The sequence below is a fragment of the Spea bombifrons genome, chromosome 5 (assembly GCF_027358695.1).
Source record: "Spea bombifrons isolate aSpeBom1 chromosome 5, aSpeBom1.2.pri, whole genome shotgun sequence".
Taxonomy (NCBI): Eukaryota; Metazoa; Chordata; class Amphibia; order Anura; family Pelobatidae; genus Spea; species Spea bombifrons.
In genome coordinates, this window is record NC_071091.1 from 17438836 (window position 1) to 17453367 (window position 14532).

The 14532-nt window shown below is 37.8% G+C and overlaps 1 protein-coding gene across 4 annotated transcripts in view; it reads left to right on the top strand.

The window, feature by feature from the left end:
* Positions 1-14532, top strand: part of DYNC1I1 (dynein cytoplasmic 1 intermediate chain 1) — a 144863-nt gene that overhangs the window by 124903 nt on the left and 5428 nt on the right. For all 4 annotated transcript variants that reach the window (XM_053468406.1, XM_053468407.1, XM_053468409.1 and 1 more), the window contains one exon: positions 827-952. In XM_053468406.1, coding sequence (XP_053324381.1) covers positions 827-952 — 126 coding nt within the window. The remainder of the gene's footprint in view (positions 1-826; positions 953-14532) is intronic.

The window sequence follows — 14532 nt, forward strand, 5'->3', positions numbered from 1 at the left end:
AGACGGATATTGTGTAAAATATTTTCATAAAAAAATATAATATTATTTAACACTATATACGCTAGATTAAGTTTTAGTGATTTAATTTCTCTTAGCCCAGGGTGTTGTTTTTCAAAACACGATTTGGTTAATAAAGGTTAAAACATTTCCAGGAATATGTCATAAAATATCCAATATTTTGAAGAGTAGTTAACACAGGTAACTAAAAATAAAGTAACATCATTGACAGGCTGTCTTTAGTAAACGTTGTTATTAAAGTCTCCAGACATTCTTTAGTTCATTACGTCCAGAGACATCATTATATCCTAGAATGGACGTGATTTGTCTTCCTCCAATAGAGCTAACTTCCAGTTATTTGATGGCATAATAAATTATTTCGCATTATATTACAGGCCAACGTTAACGATAAAGAACCTTCATGGTTAAAGAATGTTATCTGTAAATCCTTAGCATGATGACTATATATGTGAGAATGCTGCCAAAGCCTAGTTGTTGTGGTTTCCGTTGCATATTTCCAGAGCATAATATGGAAAGTATGTTCATGCCATAGATGCATTGCCCTGTTTTCTACAGAAAATGTACTTTTTTTTTTCTCTCAGTATTGAAAAATCTCTTTCGGCCCAGTAGGGAATGTGATTAGAGAACAATAAATCCTTGTTTTCACATCTGGAAAGCTATCTATGTTACAAGGAGCCATCTCTAGGGGGTGGTGAAATTATCTTATCCAGTATCTAAAAAAAAAATCGGTTAACGTGAACAAAAATATGACTAACTGGGGTACAGTTACTGTCTCATCATATTTGTGTTTGTTTCCTCTCCATGGAAGGTTCCAACTGCAAGTGCGACCATTGAAGGAGCGTCTGCATTAAATCGTGTCCGCTGGGCACAGAGTGGCAGAGAGGTGGCAGTCGGGGATTCTGAAGGTCGCATCTGGATCTATGATGTTGGAGAGGTATTAAGAGTCATATTACCCTGTTTAGCTGTCCTTGCTAAATCTTTAGTTCATGGATTAGAATTATGCACTGCAATGTTTAGAAGTTGTGTTCCCCAGCATTAACATTAGGAGGATTGCGTATCGACCCCATTTGTTGGTCAACGTGGATCCTGAGCCCATGGGTTGTTGTGGATAACGTTTAAATCCCTGCATGTGACGTGTCTACTAATTAGAATGTTGCGCTTACTTTAACTGGGATGTAGTTACTTCTGTTTTTCAATTAGAGATTAAAACTAATGCTTGCATTAACTTAAATTATTGTTTTCGCGTGTGATTTGGACATCATCATTGTTGTATATATGGAAAGGTCAAATATTTTATATATCTAGCAAAGTAATGATTTTCACAGAGAGTATTGACTATGTAGTGAGGATTCAGACTTATACTGGACACCAAACAGGCTGTCAAATGTGTAACGTAATGATGCGATTCTGGGACACTCAATACTTCTAAAATAGTTTTTTTTACTGAAATATATTTATAAGTTGTAGAGCAAAAGGCACTATGTATTATATTTGTATTATGCACACCGTGCATGTTTTGGGGTTAGGTTGTTCAGCAGCTGCACTAAATTTAAATTGTTACAAACAACCAAACTTCAAGCAGGAGCCTTTATATTAACATTATCCAACACCTTGGTGCAAGCAGTATATATCTTAGTTTGTGGGTACATGTGCTTTTTTTCATGACACCTGGGGCTCATTTTACATCATTAGATCAATGAGAAGAGGTCTTGGAAAATATGTTTTTTTTTCAATACCAAGTAGAATCGATATCAAGTAGTCAGTCTCGTAAGGATCATTAACAATTTGGTTTTAAATTTAGTAAATAAATTACCCAAATCTAAGTATTTTTGCAAATACTTTTCATCTATTTCATAGAATAGTTTTTAAAAGCCTTTTCCACACTTTCACTTTCATTACCAAGATGGATCAAGCACGTTATTTTTAAGGCAACAAGTTTATACCAAAACCTTCTCAAACAAAAGAGGAATGCGGATTGACATGTGATTGAAAGATCTTGTCATCTGAGATAGTTAACAGGAGTGAAATTACATTAAAGGTAAATTATTATCACATATTTGAATTAAAGTGACATAGGGTAATTTGAGACTCTCCCACATGGACTTGAGATGAAATGTTCTTCAACTTTCTTTATGCTACACTTTTCGCTTTTAATCATAGTATTTTCATGATCAAAACAGCCTTGGTGTGATTTGCAATTACCGAATATGTTAGCTAAGGAACAGATACATTTATATCAAGGGGCTGGTTTGTTTAAATATTGGATCTGTTAATGATTGTTTTCTGTTAGCATATATTTATCATGCATTTAAACAGGTGTTTAAAAGAGCACTGAGCATCCATTTCTAGAGAATAGATATAAGCTAAAAGTAGATACATTTCTGTACTTTTCATTCGTAGGTTAAAAAGCATCGGTGAAATCACCGGTCAACTTGTCAGGTTTTCCCTAAACTTGGCTGAACTATAATTTCACAGTTCAGCTGTCCTGAGTTGAATACAGTTTGGATATTCATTAATCTGAGTAATTGATGAGGTAAAAAGTCAAGTTTGAGTTACATTTTCCAGAAAGGCCACCATTATATTGCTTATCTGAAAACCGATTCTGTAATATGTGTTGAAATTGTATCTAATGCAAACTAAAATGGATTTAAAGTGTGTGCCATTAACCTGTGAATTAACACCTTTAATAACTGAAATATGGCTAGTTACACAAACACTTACCCCTCCACACCAATTCTAATGTTAATAGTCATCTACTTGCTGATTCTGCTCCTTTGGGCCACATGGGCTACTGCATCATCATGTTCAGAATTTTAAAAAATTAAAAGAAAGTTTTGCCAGCATTCAAAGAGTGCAACCAAGATCTAATATGTTTATAGTATACACATGCAATCATATACCCTGTAGTTGTCTGCATAAAAACTGTATAGGTATATTGGTATTTTTGTGGCTCTGTGATTTTTGTAATAGAACACTTTATATTTCTTACGTTATACAGCATAAAACACGTTACCTGTGTCTACTGAGCACATGCTAATTGGTGACCACAGAAAGTGATCTTGTTATTACTTACTACTATAAAGCTCCAACAATATTAAGTGGATCAATGTTAAATGTCTGTTGAAGTCTATGAAAGCAGTTAGTGTTGGGTTATTTAAGGGATTGCATAAATGAGGACTTGGCCTTCATGCGCCAGAGTCATGTTGTTCTTATTGCCCATTACCAGCATGTGGATGGTGTAATTGTGATCTGTAACATTAGCCACTAATGAACACTATGGAATCTACAGGAGAACGAACACACACATATATATATGTATAGTTACGTCATGCCTCCTACTGTAACCCTGGTTTCCTTAATAACTAAAGAAAACGACATCATTCTTATTGGTCTTAAGGGAAAAAAGAAATGTTCTCCAGTACGGTAACATATTAATTTACTTTCCTTTCTTGGAGTGATGTATGAATTCTAAGTATGATATATCAACAAGTATAGTTTGTACTCTCTGCCAAAAATACATATTTTTTCTCCTTTGCTAAAGTTTGATTAAACATGAGTTGTAACCATACAACAACAGGAATATCAGTGCCATCAAAGCCAGGGTAGGCGAATTGTCCATACATGGACACCAGTCACTGTGACTAGGTTTGTGGTATTGTATTGTATATTATTAATACATATAAGTATGTGCAGGGCCAATATAAAGAGCTCTCCAGTGACCTGTCCATTAACAGGCATGTATGAAGAACCAGAGGTCATCCTCTCAGACTTGAAGAGCAAAGATTTCATAGACAACAAAGGAAGGTATTTTTACAGTAAGGGCAATAAAGGTCTGGAATTCACTGCTAAAAGAGGTTGTGCTATCAAATATAATGGATGACTTAAAAAAGGCTCTGGATATTTTTTCTGGAAAAGCAGAACATACAGGGCTATCAATAATAGAATAAACATTGATATTGTAGGGCTTTTTGATCCAAGGAGAAATATGATTGCCTTTTGGAGTCAAGAAGGAATTGTTTCCCCCTAAGTGGCAACATTAAAAAAAATAGCTTAATTGGGGTTTGTTTTTGCCTTCTTTTGGATCAGAAGCAGCAAAGATAGAAGGCTGAACTTGATGGATTTAGGTCTTTTTTCAATCTAAATTACTGTTATAATCTTACGATGTATTGGACACCGGAAGAACTGCGTCAATTGTTAAGTTAGCTTTGATATATTTCAGTTGTAAGTATGTTGGAGCTAACCCTGCCCATAGCCACTTGTATATGCTACCGTATCTTTCAAGTGGTGATTTTAACTATGATTGTGTTGCAACAGAAGGAGCATAAATGCATATATCCGCTCTCTGTATACCATAGCTGAACAAACCCCAGGTTGCCATGTCGACCAGGGTTTCATCTACTGGACACGAGTTAGGTTTCGTTAAATAGTTGAGTTGCTTGGCTTTGTTTCCACGTCGGAGGTATGGCTTTTTGGCTGCAACTCTTCCGTGAAGACCACCTTTGACCAGACATCTCTGGGTAGTAGATGGGTGTACCAGGGTCCCGCTGTTTTCTGCCAATCCTGAGCTGATGGAACTGCTGGACATCTTCCTTCTGCGAAGAGAAGTGAACATGGTGTGTCTTTCATCTGTTGCACTTAGTTTCATTGGTTGACCACTGCCTTGAAATTTCTGCCTGGGAAAGACCTTAGTGATGCAGTATTAGTATGTATTATTAGTAGTATTAGTACCTTAGTATGCAGTAGACCTTGTGTCTTGTTGCTGGTCTTGTTGCTTGTTAGTGATTTTGGCTGTTCCTTCACCCAGTTTTATTCCTCCTACACAGCAGTTTCTGTTTCAGTTAATGATTGTGTTTCAACCTACATTTTAAAATGATGATTATTAGCACCTGATTAGATTTTTTTACTAAATTATTTAATGATATTAAGAAACTATTAGCATGTCTATTTTTGAAAACATTCTTACCTTTCAGCATTTTACCACACCTGCCTAAAACTTTTGAACAGTATTGGATATGTAGTAGTACATGTGGATAGGGCAAGCTTCCTGAATTCTCATTGGTAACATTGCACTGTAATGAATGTGTTTATTTTTTCTAGTTTGCTTAACTATCATAATCATTTTCTGAATGTATATCTCTCAGCCTCCTCTGCTGTTGTTGGTTGGGTAAGATAACGTCCGTTAGTGCACGTGCTTGGTTAGTGTACTGTGTTCCTCTCCTGGTGGGGTTTAGCCGTGCCATCAAGCGACATCTTATTAATCAAGAGAAAGGGACCGGCTTCAGGAAGTATATATTTCTTACAAATTGTATACACTACCATTGTGGCTTTCACATTTTGGGGACTTGCACACTGAGGTCTGCTGTATGCTGAGAAACATACATGAATCTCTAGCTTTGTTGATGGGAAAGACTAATATGTCCCTCAACTACAACTCTTCCCATAAGAGCCTTAAATAGAACAGGGTTGTCATCCTAGAGCGATCGTGCTGGAAATCAGCATTCCCTGGAAATAATGGGTAATTAATCAAACTCTAATGCTAGTTACTTTTATGTTTAAAAAAACACTTACTGTTCCTTTAACCTCTGGAGTTCCAAAACCTTGCAATTCTAAGTATAGCTGCAATAAAGCAGATGTTTTTGTGTCCTGTGTAAGTCTGGATGCCTACTTTTATTTCACTTAGGTGATGGAGCACAAGGCTGTCCACTTAACGTTCATACCAGTGCTCAGCAAGGTATAATCATCAGCAAGCCTAAAATTATCCCTGTACTCTCTGGTGTTTTGGAAATCTGTAAGTCTGTCTTTATGAACAAGTATCATGTAAGTATCCAGTCCACAGATGACCTCATGCTTACCTGTTGATTTCCAGGAGAAACCTAGACCAGATCTGTAACCTCATTATTATCTTTTCTTCTTCATCTTAACTAAATTGCTTTTTACAACAATGTAATTTAAGAAAGTTCCCATAGCCTGCTACAACAAAGCATCTCATTACTTGCACATTCCTGTTTATTAACCATTTTTTGGTGGCACCCCCCCCCCTCGAATTATATGTAGGTAGGTACATAGAACATACACATTTTCACCTTTTTAAGCTCTTGGTTAGTACCATGGGTAGGTCATTCAGAGCTCTACTCTTCTGGAGAGTGTATTCTTTTGAATGGGCAGGGCTATCCACGTGCGGTGGCAGGGCTATCCCCAGATAACCCTTTAGTGGCCGAGTAATCGGCATTGAGTAGGCGGTAGTGGGTGATTAGGTGGAACCTGGCCAAAACATAAGTTTGACCACATGCTGTTCCTTTACACGGAGAATGAAGAAACTGACCTGGAGAAACCAAGCTTCACCCAGAGACTCTAGATCAAACCCAAAGTCTTTAGATATACCTATAGCAATCACTATGGGGAGCCTTCAGAGTGCCACTTGATGTCTCAAACATTTGGACCTTATTATCAGAGTGAGGGGAAGCACTATCCTCCAAGTCTTGAACTGAGCCAGAGCATTCTCTTGGGGCTTGCCCAAGGACCGGGTAACATCAACAGTTAAATCACTGGGTGAAAAATCATGAGCATTCCAGTGATAGCTTGCACTTTGCATTTTTTGGGCAGTATGCATTGAATGCTGACATTTAAAGCAACATTTAGCTTCAGTCCAGACTGTGTGATAGTTCTGCTGTAGAACCATACACCAAGATATTGTCCATGACTACAACTGTGCCCTCAAGTTCCCTAAAGAGAGCACTCATGTCTCGCTTGGAAGCAGAGATGTCCAGGGTTTGCATATGCTTCAGCGTTGCCTCTGTCTTGGGCAGAATAGGAAATGGTATCCAACAAGAAGTAGCTACATTGTATGGGACAGAATCAGGTCTCGGTTGAATCCATACAGATTCATAATTTAATAGGCCTTTGTCCCCGAACATCGTTAAATATATTTCTTAAGGTAATATAACATGCCCCAGTGTTGCTGTTTTTAGAAAAAATGTCTGAAGGACCTTCCCTACATTCTAATGAGGGTGTACAATCCCAGGCACCTAAGCTATGTCTGTGACACCTAGATTTATTTATCTTTCAGTATCAAAAATGTATATTGCAAGGCCTTTTCTGTTTTTCTACATTCAGTATTGGAGTTTAAGCACAGTAAGAGCAAGAATCATAGTGTTGATTGACACATCAGTGGCAATAAGTACCAGCCTGAATGAAGGGGGAAAAGTAGAGAATAGCACACACCATAATTAAACAATGAGTCCTCTGAAAATTGGCAGTGACTGAGAAGATGTTTCGATGTAATAATTCCGGGCAGCATAGAAAATGATGCTAAGACTTTGGAAGAGGCTGTTGCAATCACTTGTGTGAAACCCAAGTCCTGCGACCAAAATGCATGAGTCATACTAAGCAGTTTTACCCATAGGACACAAAATCAGAGATCCGATTACAGCTAATTGTAAATTCAACTAATGCTTTTCTCCTGCACACTTGGCTATATGGTTTTGTATCTTTTCAAATAGGGTAAACTGATTGGTTGAGACAACAGTTTAGTTTCCGTAACCATATAGTGCTATGTTTTGCAAGCTTTTCGGAGGTGATTCAGTAATGGATTTGCGATGGTTATGAAAGACACATCCTGTAGGCCACTGAGAACTTTAATGTGTTTTGCAGTGTGTCCTTTCTATAAGATTGTAGATAATAGCTACAACCCAACCCTTTCCATTGCTATAGAAGTGGCATTCACTAACCGGAATAGACATTTGGAGCTGATTTATTGATATGATATGTGATTTACCGTGTTTAGCCTTTAATTAAGGACAAGTATGACAACAGCATAATACAATGTTATATAATCTTACTCTATGCCTTTGGAGATGACTGTAATTGTTCCTGCCAGAGGGAATTCTAAATCAAAGGGAGACACTGCTGGATTTATGCCCAGGTACCTCATCCACACCCTGCGTAAACCAAGGACAAAGCTTTTTATTTTTCCAAATGTTATCTCCTCAAGGGATAATAGGTAACCCGAATTTACCAGGGCATTTCGGTAGGAAGCTGTAGGTATCTGTAACCTCCGTACAATGGAAAATCTACCAAGGAGGTACGAACAGTTTTAATGACATTTAACAGTCTTTATAGTACCCCATTGGAACGTTTATAATTATAAGCACAGCTTGCAACATAGTTATAAGTCAGCATAGGCAGCATATTTGTTACATGTTGTAATTTTTGTGTCATGTATGTGAATTCACCACGGTTGTTTAAGCATTCCTTACCTGTGGTTACTGGCAAATAAAAGCTGCTCGAGAACTAAAAATGCAATGTAATACATTCAATAAATCTAAGTGAAAGAGTTCATGGCAGAACAAATTTATACACAGGTTCCCCCTATGGGACATGTTTTATATTAGCGTCAGTGGTGCAGTCAACTATCCCTTAGAGATGTATGTTTTTTTTTTCTCAGTGTGCACAATGTCATGCTTTAAGTTTTACATGTGTTGGTTATCTTGCTATATTTGAAATGTAAGTATTACTACCTGTGCCCATCACACATTCATCAATGATGATTTTATAGAAAACCCCTAAATGGAACCAGTTATAGCGCCAATGCTGCCTTAATCCATGCTCTCCTGGGCACCCATTGGCTATATGTGGGATAGTAAATAAGACACAGAAAAGACTTCTGCTATTGGTTCATAATCTTCAAACCCAAAAGAACTCAGTTGCGCCTCTGCCAACCTTGCCAACTCTCCCCTGCTTGGCTCTGTTCATTAAGTACTTGGATTTTCCTTATTTGCACCTCATTAACAAATGCTTATTATTTTTCTGTCTGAATGAATAATAAGAGGTCTGACTAAACACTAGAATAAATGCATATGAAGAGGCATACAGTTATTTTTTGGTTCTTACATATAATCATGTGTAGAAAATTGTTCAAGTCACCACTACCTTAAAAGCTCAACACTTCCTAAGGTAAATGACCCCATTGTTAGCATTAGTGAACATTCCCTTGTTAACCAATTCTTTAGTGACCCCTAAAAGAATAAGGTCATCACTGTCTAGTGCCTTGTAAGAGGAGTTTGTTAAATGTGTGTGACTCACAGTTACAATAATGTTGTGTGGGAACATCACTGCTTCTGCAATAAAGAATGGCTTGTATTGATTGCATGAACTTTTAAAACTGCATTGCAATATGCCTGGAAGAAAGAACAGGGACAGATAAATTATCAGCTAAGGAAGAATTTGCACCATGGACTCCAGTAACAACAAACTCCTCTTTCTACATTATTTTAAGAAATCATTTCCAAGTAAGAATATCTATAGCATACAATGGAATGAGAAAAGCAGCCTCATCGTGAAATGAGTATATTGTACCTCATTAAAGCTATTTTGGGTTTCAGTACTATCTCCCCTGCTGTGCATTGTACAAATTCAAAATGCTAAGTACTTACTGATGCATTTTGGTTGAAGAACAAAATCTTCAAATCCCATGTTTGGTACTTGATATCCACCAAATACTAAAGGGTTTTTGTATATAATGTATTCTATGGAGGAACAGTCAGACTCACTAACAAGGTGATGGAAAAAGTCATCCACCATGGCAAGACTAAACACAACAACAAGACACAAAATGCTTTCTACATCAACAATGTCTCTCCCAGGCAGAAATTCAGACAGAGATGTTATGTCCAAGCTCTTTTGAGGACCCCGGGCACAGTGGTTAGCCAGGGAAACCTAGTGCATCAGACGAAAGACACGTCATGCTTAACATCACAATTGGAAGATTTCAAGCAGTGCCATCAGCTCAGCATTGGCAAAAAACAGTGGGGCCCTGGTATACTAATCTACTGTCCGGAGAAGTCTGGTTAGAAGTGGTCTTTATGGAATAATTGCTGCCAAAAAGCCATACCTCCAAGGTAGAAATAAGGCCAAGGGACTTAACTATTCACAAAAACAGAGACACGAGGGTGCTGAAAATGGCAGCAGGTGCTCTCAGAAGATGAGTAAAAATTTGATGTATTTGGCTGTAGCAGAAGACAGTTTGTTGTCTGAAGTGCATGAGAGTGTTACAAGAATGAGTGTTTGCAGGCAACAGTGAAACATGGTGGAGGCTCCTGGCAAGTTTGGGGCTGTATTTCTGCAAAAGAAGTTGGATATTTTGTCAGAATTAATGGACTCCTCAGTAATGAGAAGTACAGGCGGATACTTATCCATCATGCAGTACCGTCTGGGAGGCATCTGATTGGCCCAACATTTATTCTACAGCATGGTGACCCCCAAATATACAGCCAAAGTAATTAAGAACTATCTTCAGTGTAAGGAAGATCAATGAGTCCTGGAAGTGAAGGTATGGCCCCCACAGAGCCCTGATCTCAACCGCTTCTGTCTGGGATTACACGATGATAGAGAAGTAGCTGAGGTTGCCTAAATCTACAGAAAAACTGTTTGGAACAACCAACCTGCCGAGGTGCTTAAAAACAATCTCATGACTCCCTTGAGTTTATGCACCAATTTATCTAATAAAGTGCAATATAAAATAAAAAAACACAATTTTCTGCTAGTTTTGTTGTTAAATGCACATTGCCTATTTTGTAGCAATCTAAAACCATTATGGTGAAAAACCCTTTCGATTTATAATGTAACCAGTAATAACCTTCAAATAAAGCAACAATTGTGTTAATGCAAATAGAAAGTATGTAGGAACTTGTTTGGTCCACGAAACAAGCCAAAAATTCAGCGCATACCCAGTGAATAGCATTCAAAAAACAGGCATACATATTGGGGATTCACTGGGGATGCGCTGATATTTTATATACTTATTGGTCATTATTATTCTAGCAGCAATCTGAATGTGTATGCATTTTATGCTTTTAAGCTCCCCTATTTTTTATATACAATTTGTTGTTCCACTACCTGAAAGCGTTTACTTGTAAATAACCAGTAATGCAGAGAAGCTCTGGACTCTCTCAGATAGGCAGATTAGTTTTCCTATAAATCGTTGCCCCACTATGCCAATCCCACCACTGGTTCCCCACAACCTTAACAATAATATTTAAATAGTGAAGCTCACCTACTGAGCTCTTAACCATATCCCTACTCTTATCTCCAAATGCTCTTCTAACCACTCCTATGCTCTTTTCACTACTTGTGTCTCTCCTAAACTGTTTTTTCATGCTCACTTCACCCAGATTTCACCTATGCTGCATCTATTCACTAGAAATCAATTCCTTGTTCTACTAGGCTCTTCTCTACTTATTTCAACTTTGAATGCCCACTAAAAATTTTCCTGTTCATAGAAGAATACAGTCCATCCTACTCAAAACCAACAAATCATGTCCCTCCACATTAGAGACCTCCAAGCCATTAACCTCAGCAACATTTTGCTAAAATCATACCATCCTCACCCAAGCAATCTCCCACCGTCTGTCTCATCCCCCCTCAACATCCTAATAGATTGTTACGTGGTTACTCCAGATACCCATATGTGTTGATCAAGAAGAAGGTGGATGAGACTTGTATCCTATATTGTCACAAAGAGATAAAACAATTCTTCTTGACACCAAAGACATTTAGATTTTTCTCCAGATCAGCATTACATATGCTAAACTGAAGATACTAAAGATTGGAAGCTTGCAAGATCAAGGCCCTCATTCCTTTCTCTGCCGGGTTGAGGATCTGCATCTTAACCATGCCATAATGTCAGACTACATTCAAAATGCCTATGGTGCTGGTGCCAGCAAAAGTGAGCTTTCAGGGTTCTCTGCATAGCTTCATAAGAATATAGGTTTCCATTCATACAGTGTTTAAAATGTTACACTCGGCACATAATTCAAGTTAGGAAGCAAGGTCTTTGTTACCAATTTGCCTAATCTCCAAAAATATATCTGAAGTGCCTCCAGAAGAACATTTCCATGCATTCTTTTGAAATCTGTAACTTTAATTACTTTGTTTTATAAAGGTCATTAACCATTCCTGATTATTAATAGACTGGTACAGTCTTTTAACTCTGTTTGCTTAAATACGGCGAGGACTGGGCTCTCTGAGCAGCTATTCCTGACCATTATCATTGTAAATCCTTCTGTGTTTCATTATTATATTAATTTACATACTGAGGATGCAAACATCAAATCCATGTGTTATTTTTATAAAAAAAAAAAACATTTTAGTCCCCAAAATAATATACCCTGCTTTTTAAGCCTTTGATTGAAAGGCTGTTTATATACTGCTTGTTAAAACGTAGATCCCACAATTACTCCATACAGAATTTCCATCTTATGATCGGGCACATAGGCAGTCTGCTTTTATGCATAGACGTCTGTCTAAAGATCAAATTGATTTTTAAAACGAAACGCTTATATTCGGTAGCTAATGAGCTGCTTATATTAGCGTGCTAGCCCCATAACTTCCCTCTCCAGCTGAGATATTTAGTTGCAAGCCCTAAAAACAGTATGCCGATGTCAATTTGGAAGGAGGACAACAAATTCTGAAATGCAGGGATATATATCTTCGTTCCCCATATAAACATTTGGGCTTATAATATATATTATTAATCAACAGAGGGTGGAAACACAGTCTTCTAGAATTTAGAGATTTGGTCCCTGCTGCTCATAAATTACCAGATTAAAAAAAAAACGCAGGAAATGAAAGCCTTTAAAATATACAACACAAAAAATAACTTCCCCCGAACATGTGTGCTATTAGTATGCATTAATTAATCACCAAAATCAGGATTTTATGTGCAGGAAATGCCACCCATTTTTAATATATCCTTACACTCAAACATTATCTGCTTCTTCTGTACATATATAAGCGTATAGTAATAATGAAATTAATAATTATTTATGTGGTCACATTGGAAGCTACTCAAAAAATATAAAATATTATTTCCCAGGATTAGATGCTGGAACAGTATATTTATTACCTTATACTTAAGAATGTAGAGGATAATAAATATGTGCATGTACAGTTCTACGTATAAATAGGATTATAGACTTCTTTATGCATTTATAATATTTATAAAGTGTTTACTATAACCACAAAGAGATGCTGCACAACCAGTGCTATAGGCACATGCCTTCTCTGGCTGAGAACCATAGAAGTTGTATGAGAGCTACCTATTGGCTTACCTATTGGCTACCAGAATTGCCATCTGGCAAACCGTGTAACTACTAGGTGTGACAAAACTCTCTAGCTAAGGGACATGAGTGTCACTTTTTGGGCTCTTAACGCATGATCCTCTAGGGCATTAATGCTCAGGAATGCCAATTTGCAGCAAACTGTGTTTTTATTTTAAAATCATAAAGCCTATCTCCCACTGGCTATTCAGCCACTACCTTCAACAACCCTGCCATACCCAGCACAGCTAGACTTCTCCAGACAAGACAGGTCCAGGCAGGTAGTGCCACATTTGTCTCCGGGGTCTTCAGCGCCTCCCCTTGCCCTGGGAGCGTAGAGGAATTTTTCACCCTCTTATGCTGTGAGGATTCAGGGGTTTAAATGTCCAGCACCTGTACCCGATGCAGGCTTCATACAAATCCTGGACTGGATCCTGCTGACATCCAGTCTCTTACAAAAACTAGAGTTAGAGCGTTGGCCCACCCTGCTCTCTAAATGCTCCACCCCAGAGACCCATAAACATCATTGGTACCTCATCCATGCACAACGTCTACACAATACATACCCCCTTTGAGCAGGCCCCCCGCCCTTTGTTTCTGTAATTTCAAAATCTTGTGCACTACTTATATCCTGTTTACCCATTGTACACCACTGCAGAATATGATGGCGCTTTATAAATCAATCAATAATAATAAAGGGGGTAGAGGTTGATGGAGCTTTCTTACTTCCTCCATCTGAAGATCAAAAGGCTGCTGCAGAGGACTGGCATCAGTTGTTATACCAGGGCACATCCCATGTGTGTCCAACATGAATGCAATACATATATGGTACACGCAGACTCTTTGAATGCCCTAAAGTGATAAAGTAATATTATTATTGTGGTTTAACAATGTGCGACCAGCTCAGCCTGAAGCCCAGTTGAGGCTCAAACATACAACTGGGTTCTGGTTCCCGCGTGCAGAGAAAAATGTTTTGCATAGACTGCCTGGGCAGGATCATTCCGATATGCTGGAGATTTTTTTTTTCTATGTAATGACGCAAGTTACCAAAAATTTGTGACTTTTCCAACCGGGGACATGTTATTTAGTGTCTATTCTCAGATGAGCTAATCTCACGCATTTTTTCCAGGAAACATAGTTGGAATAATATTTTTAACCAAAGGTTTTATGTTGTCACCCTGTTTCTAGGTATACTGTGTCCTGCAAACAATGTATTTGGTTCCTGACATCTACTTGGTACATAGATCACTACCAATTAGTTTTCTTTACAGGCTTCCATTCACATCTGCAAGGCAATGTGACACATCCCATCCTTTGCATACCAAATACAGTGAACGAGGTTATCATTAGGGAAGGAAAGTTATCCCTACGATTAACTGGCATTAAATTAACCAATAAAATTCAGTATTCAGGGTTGTTA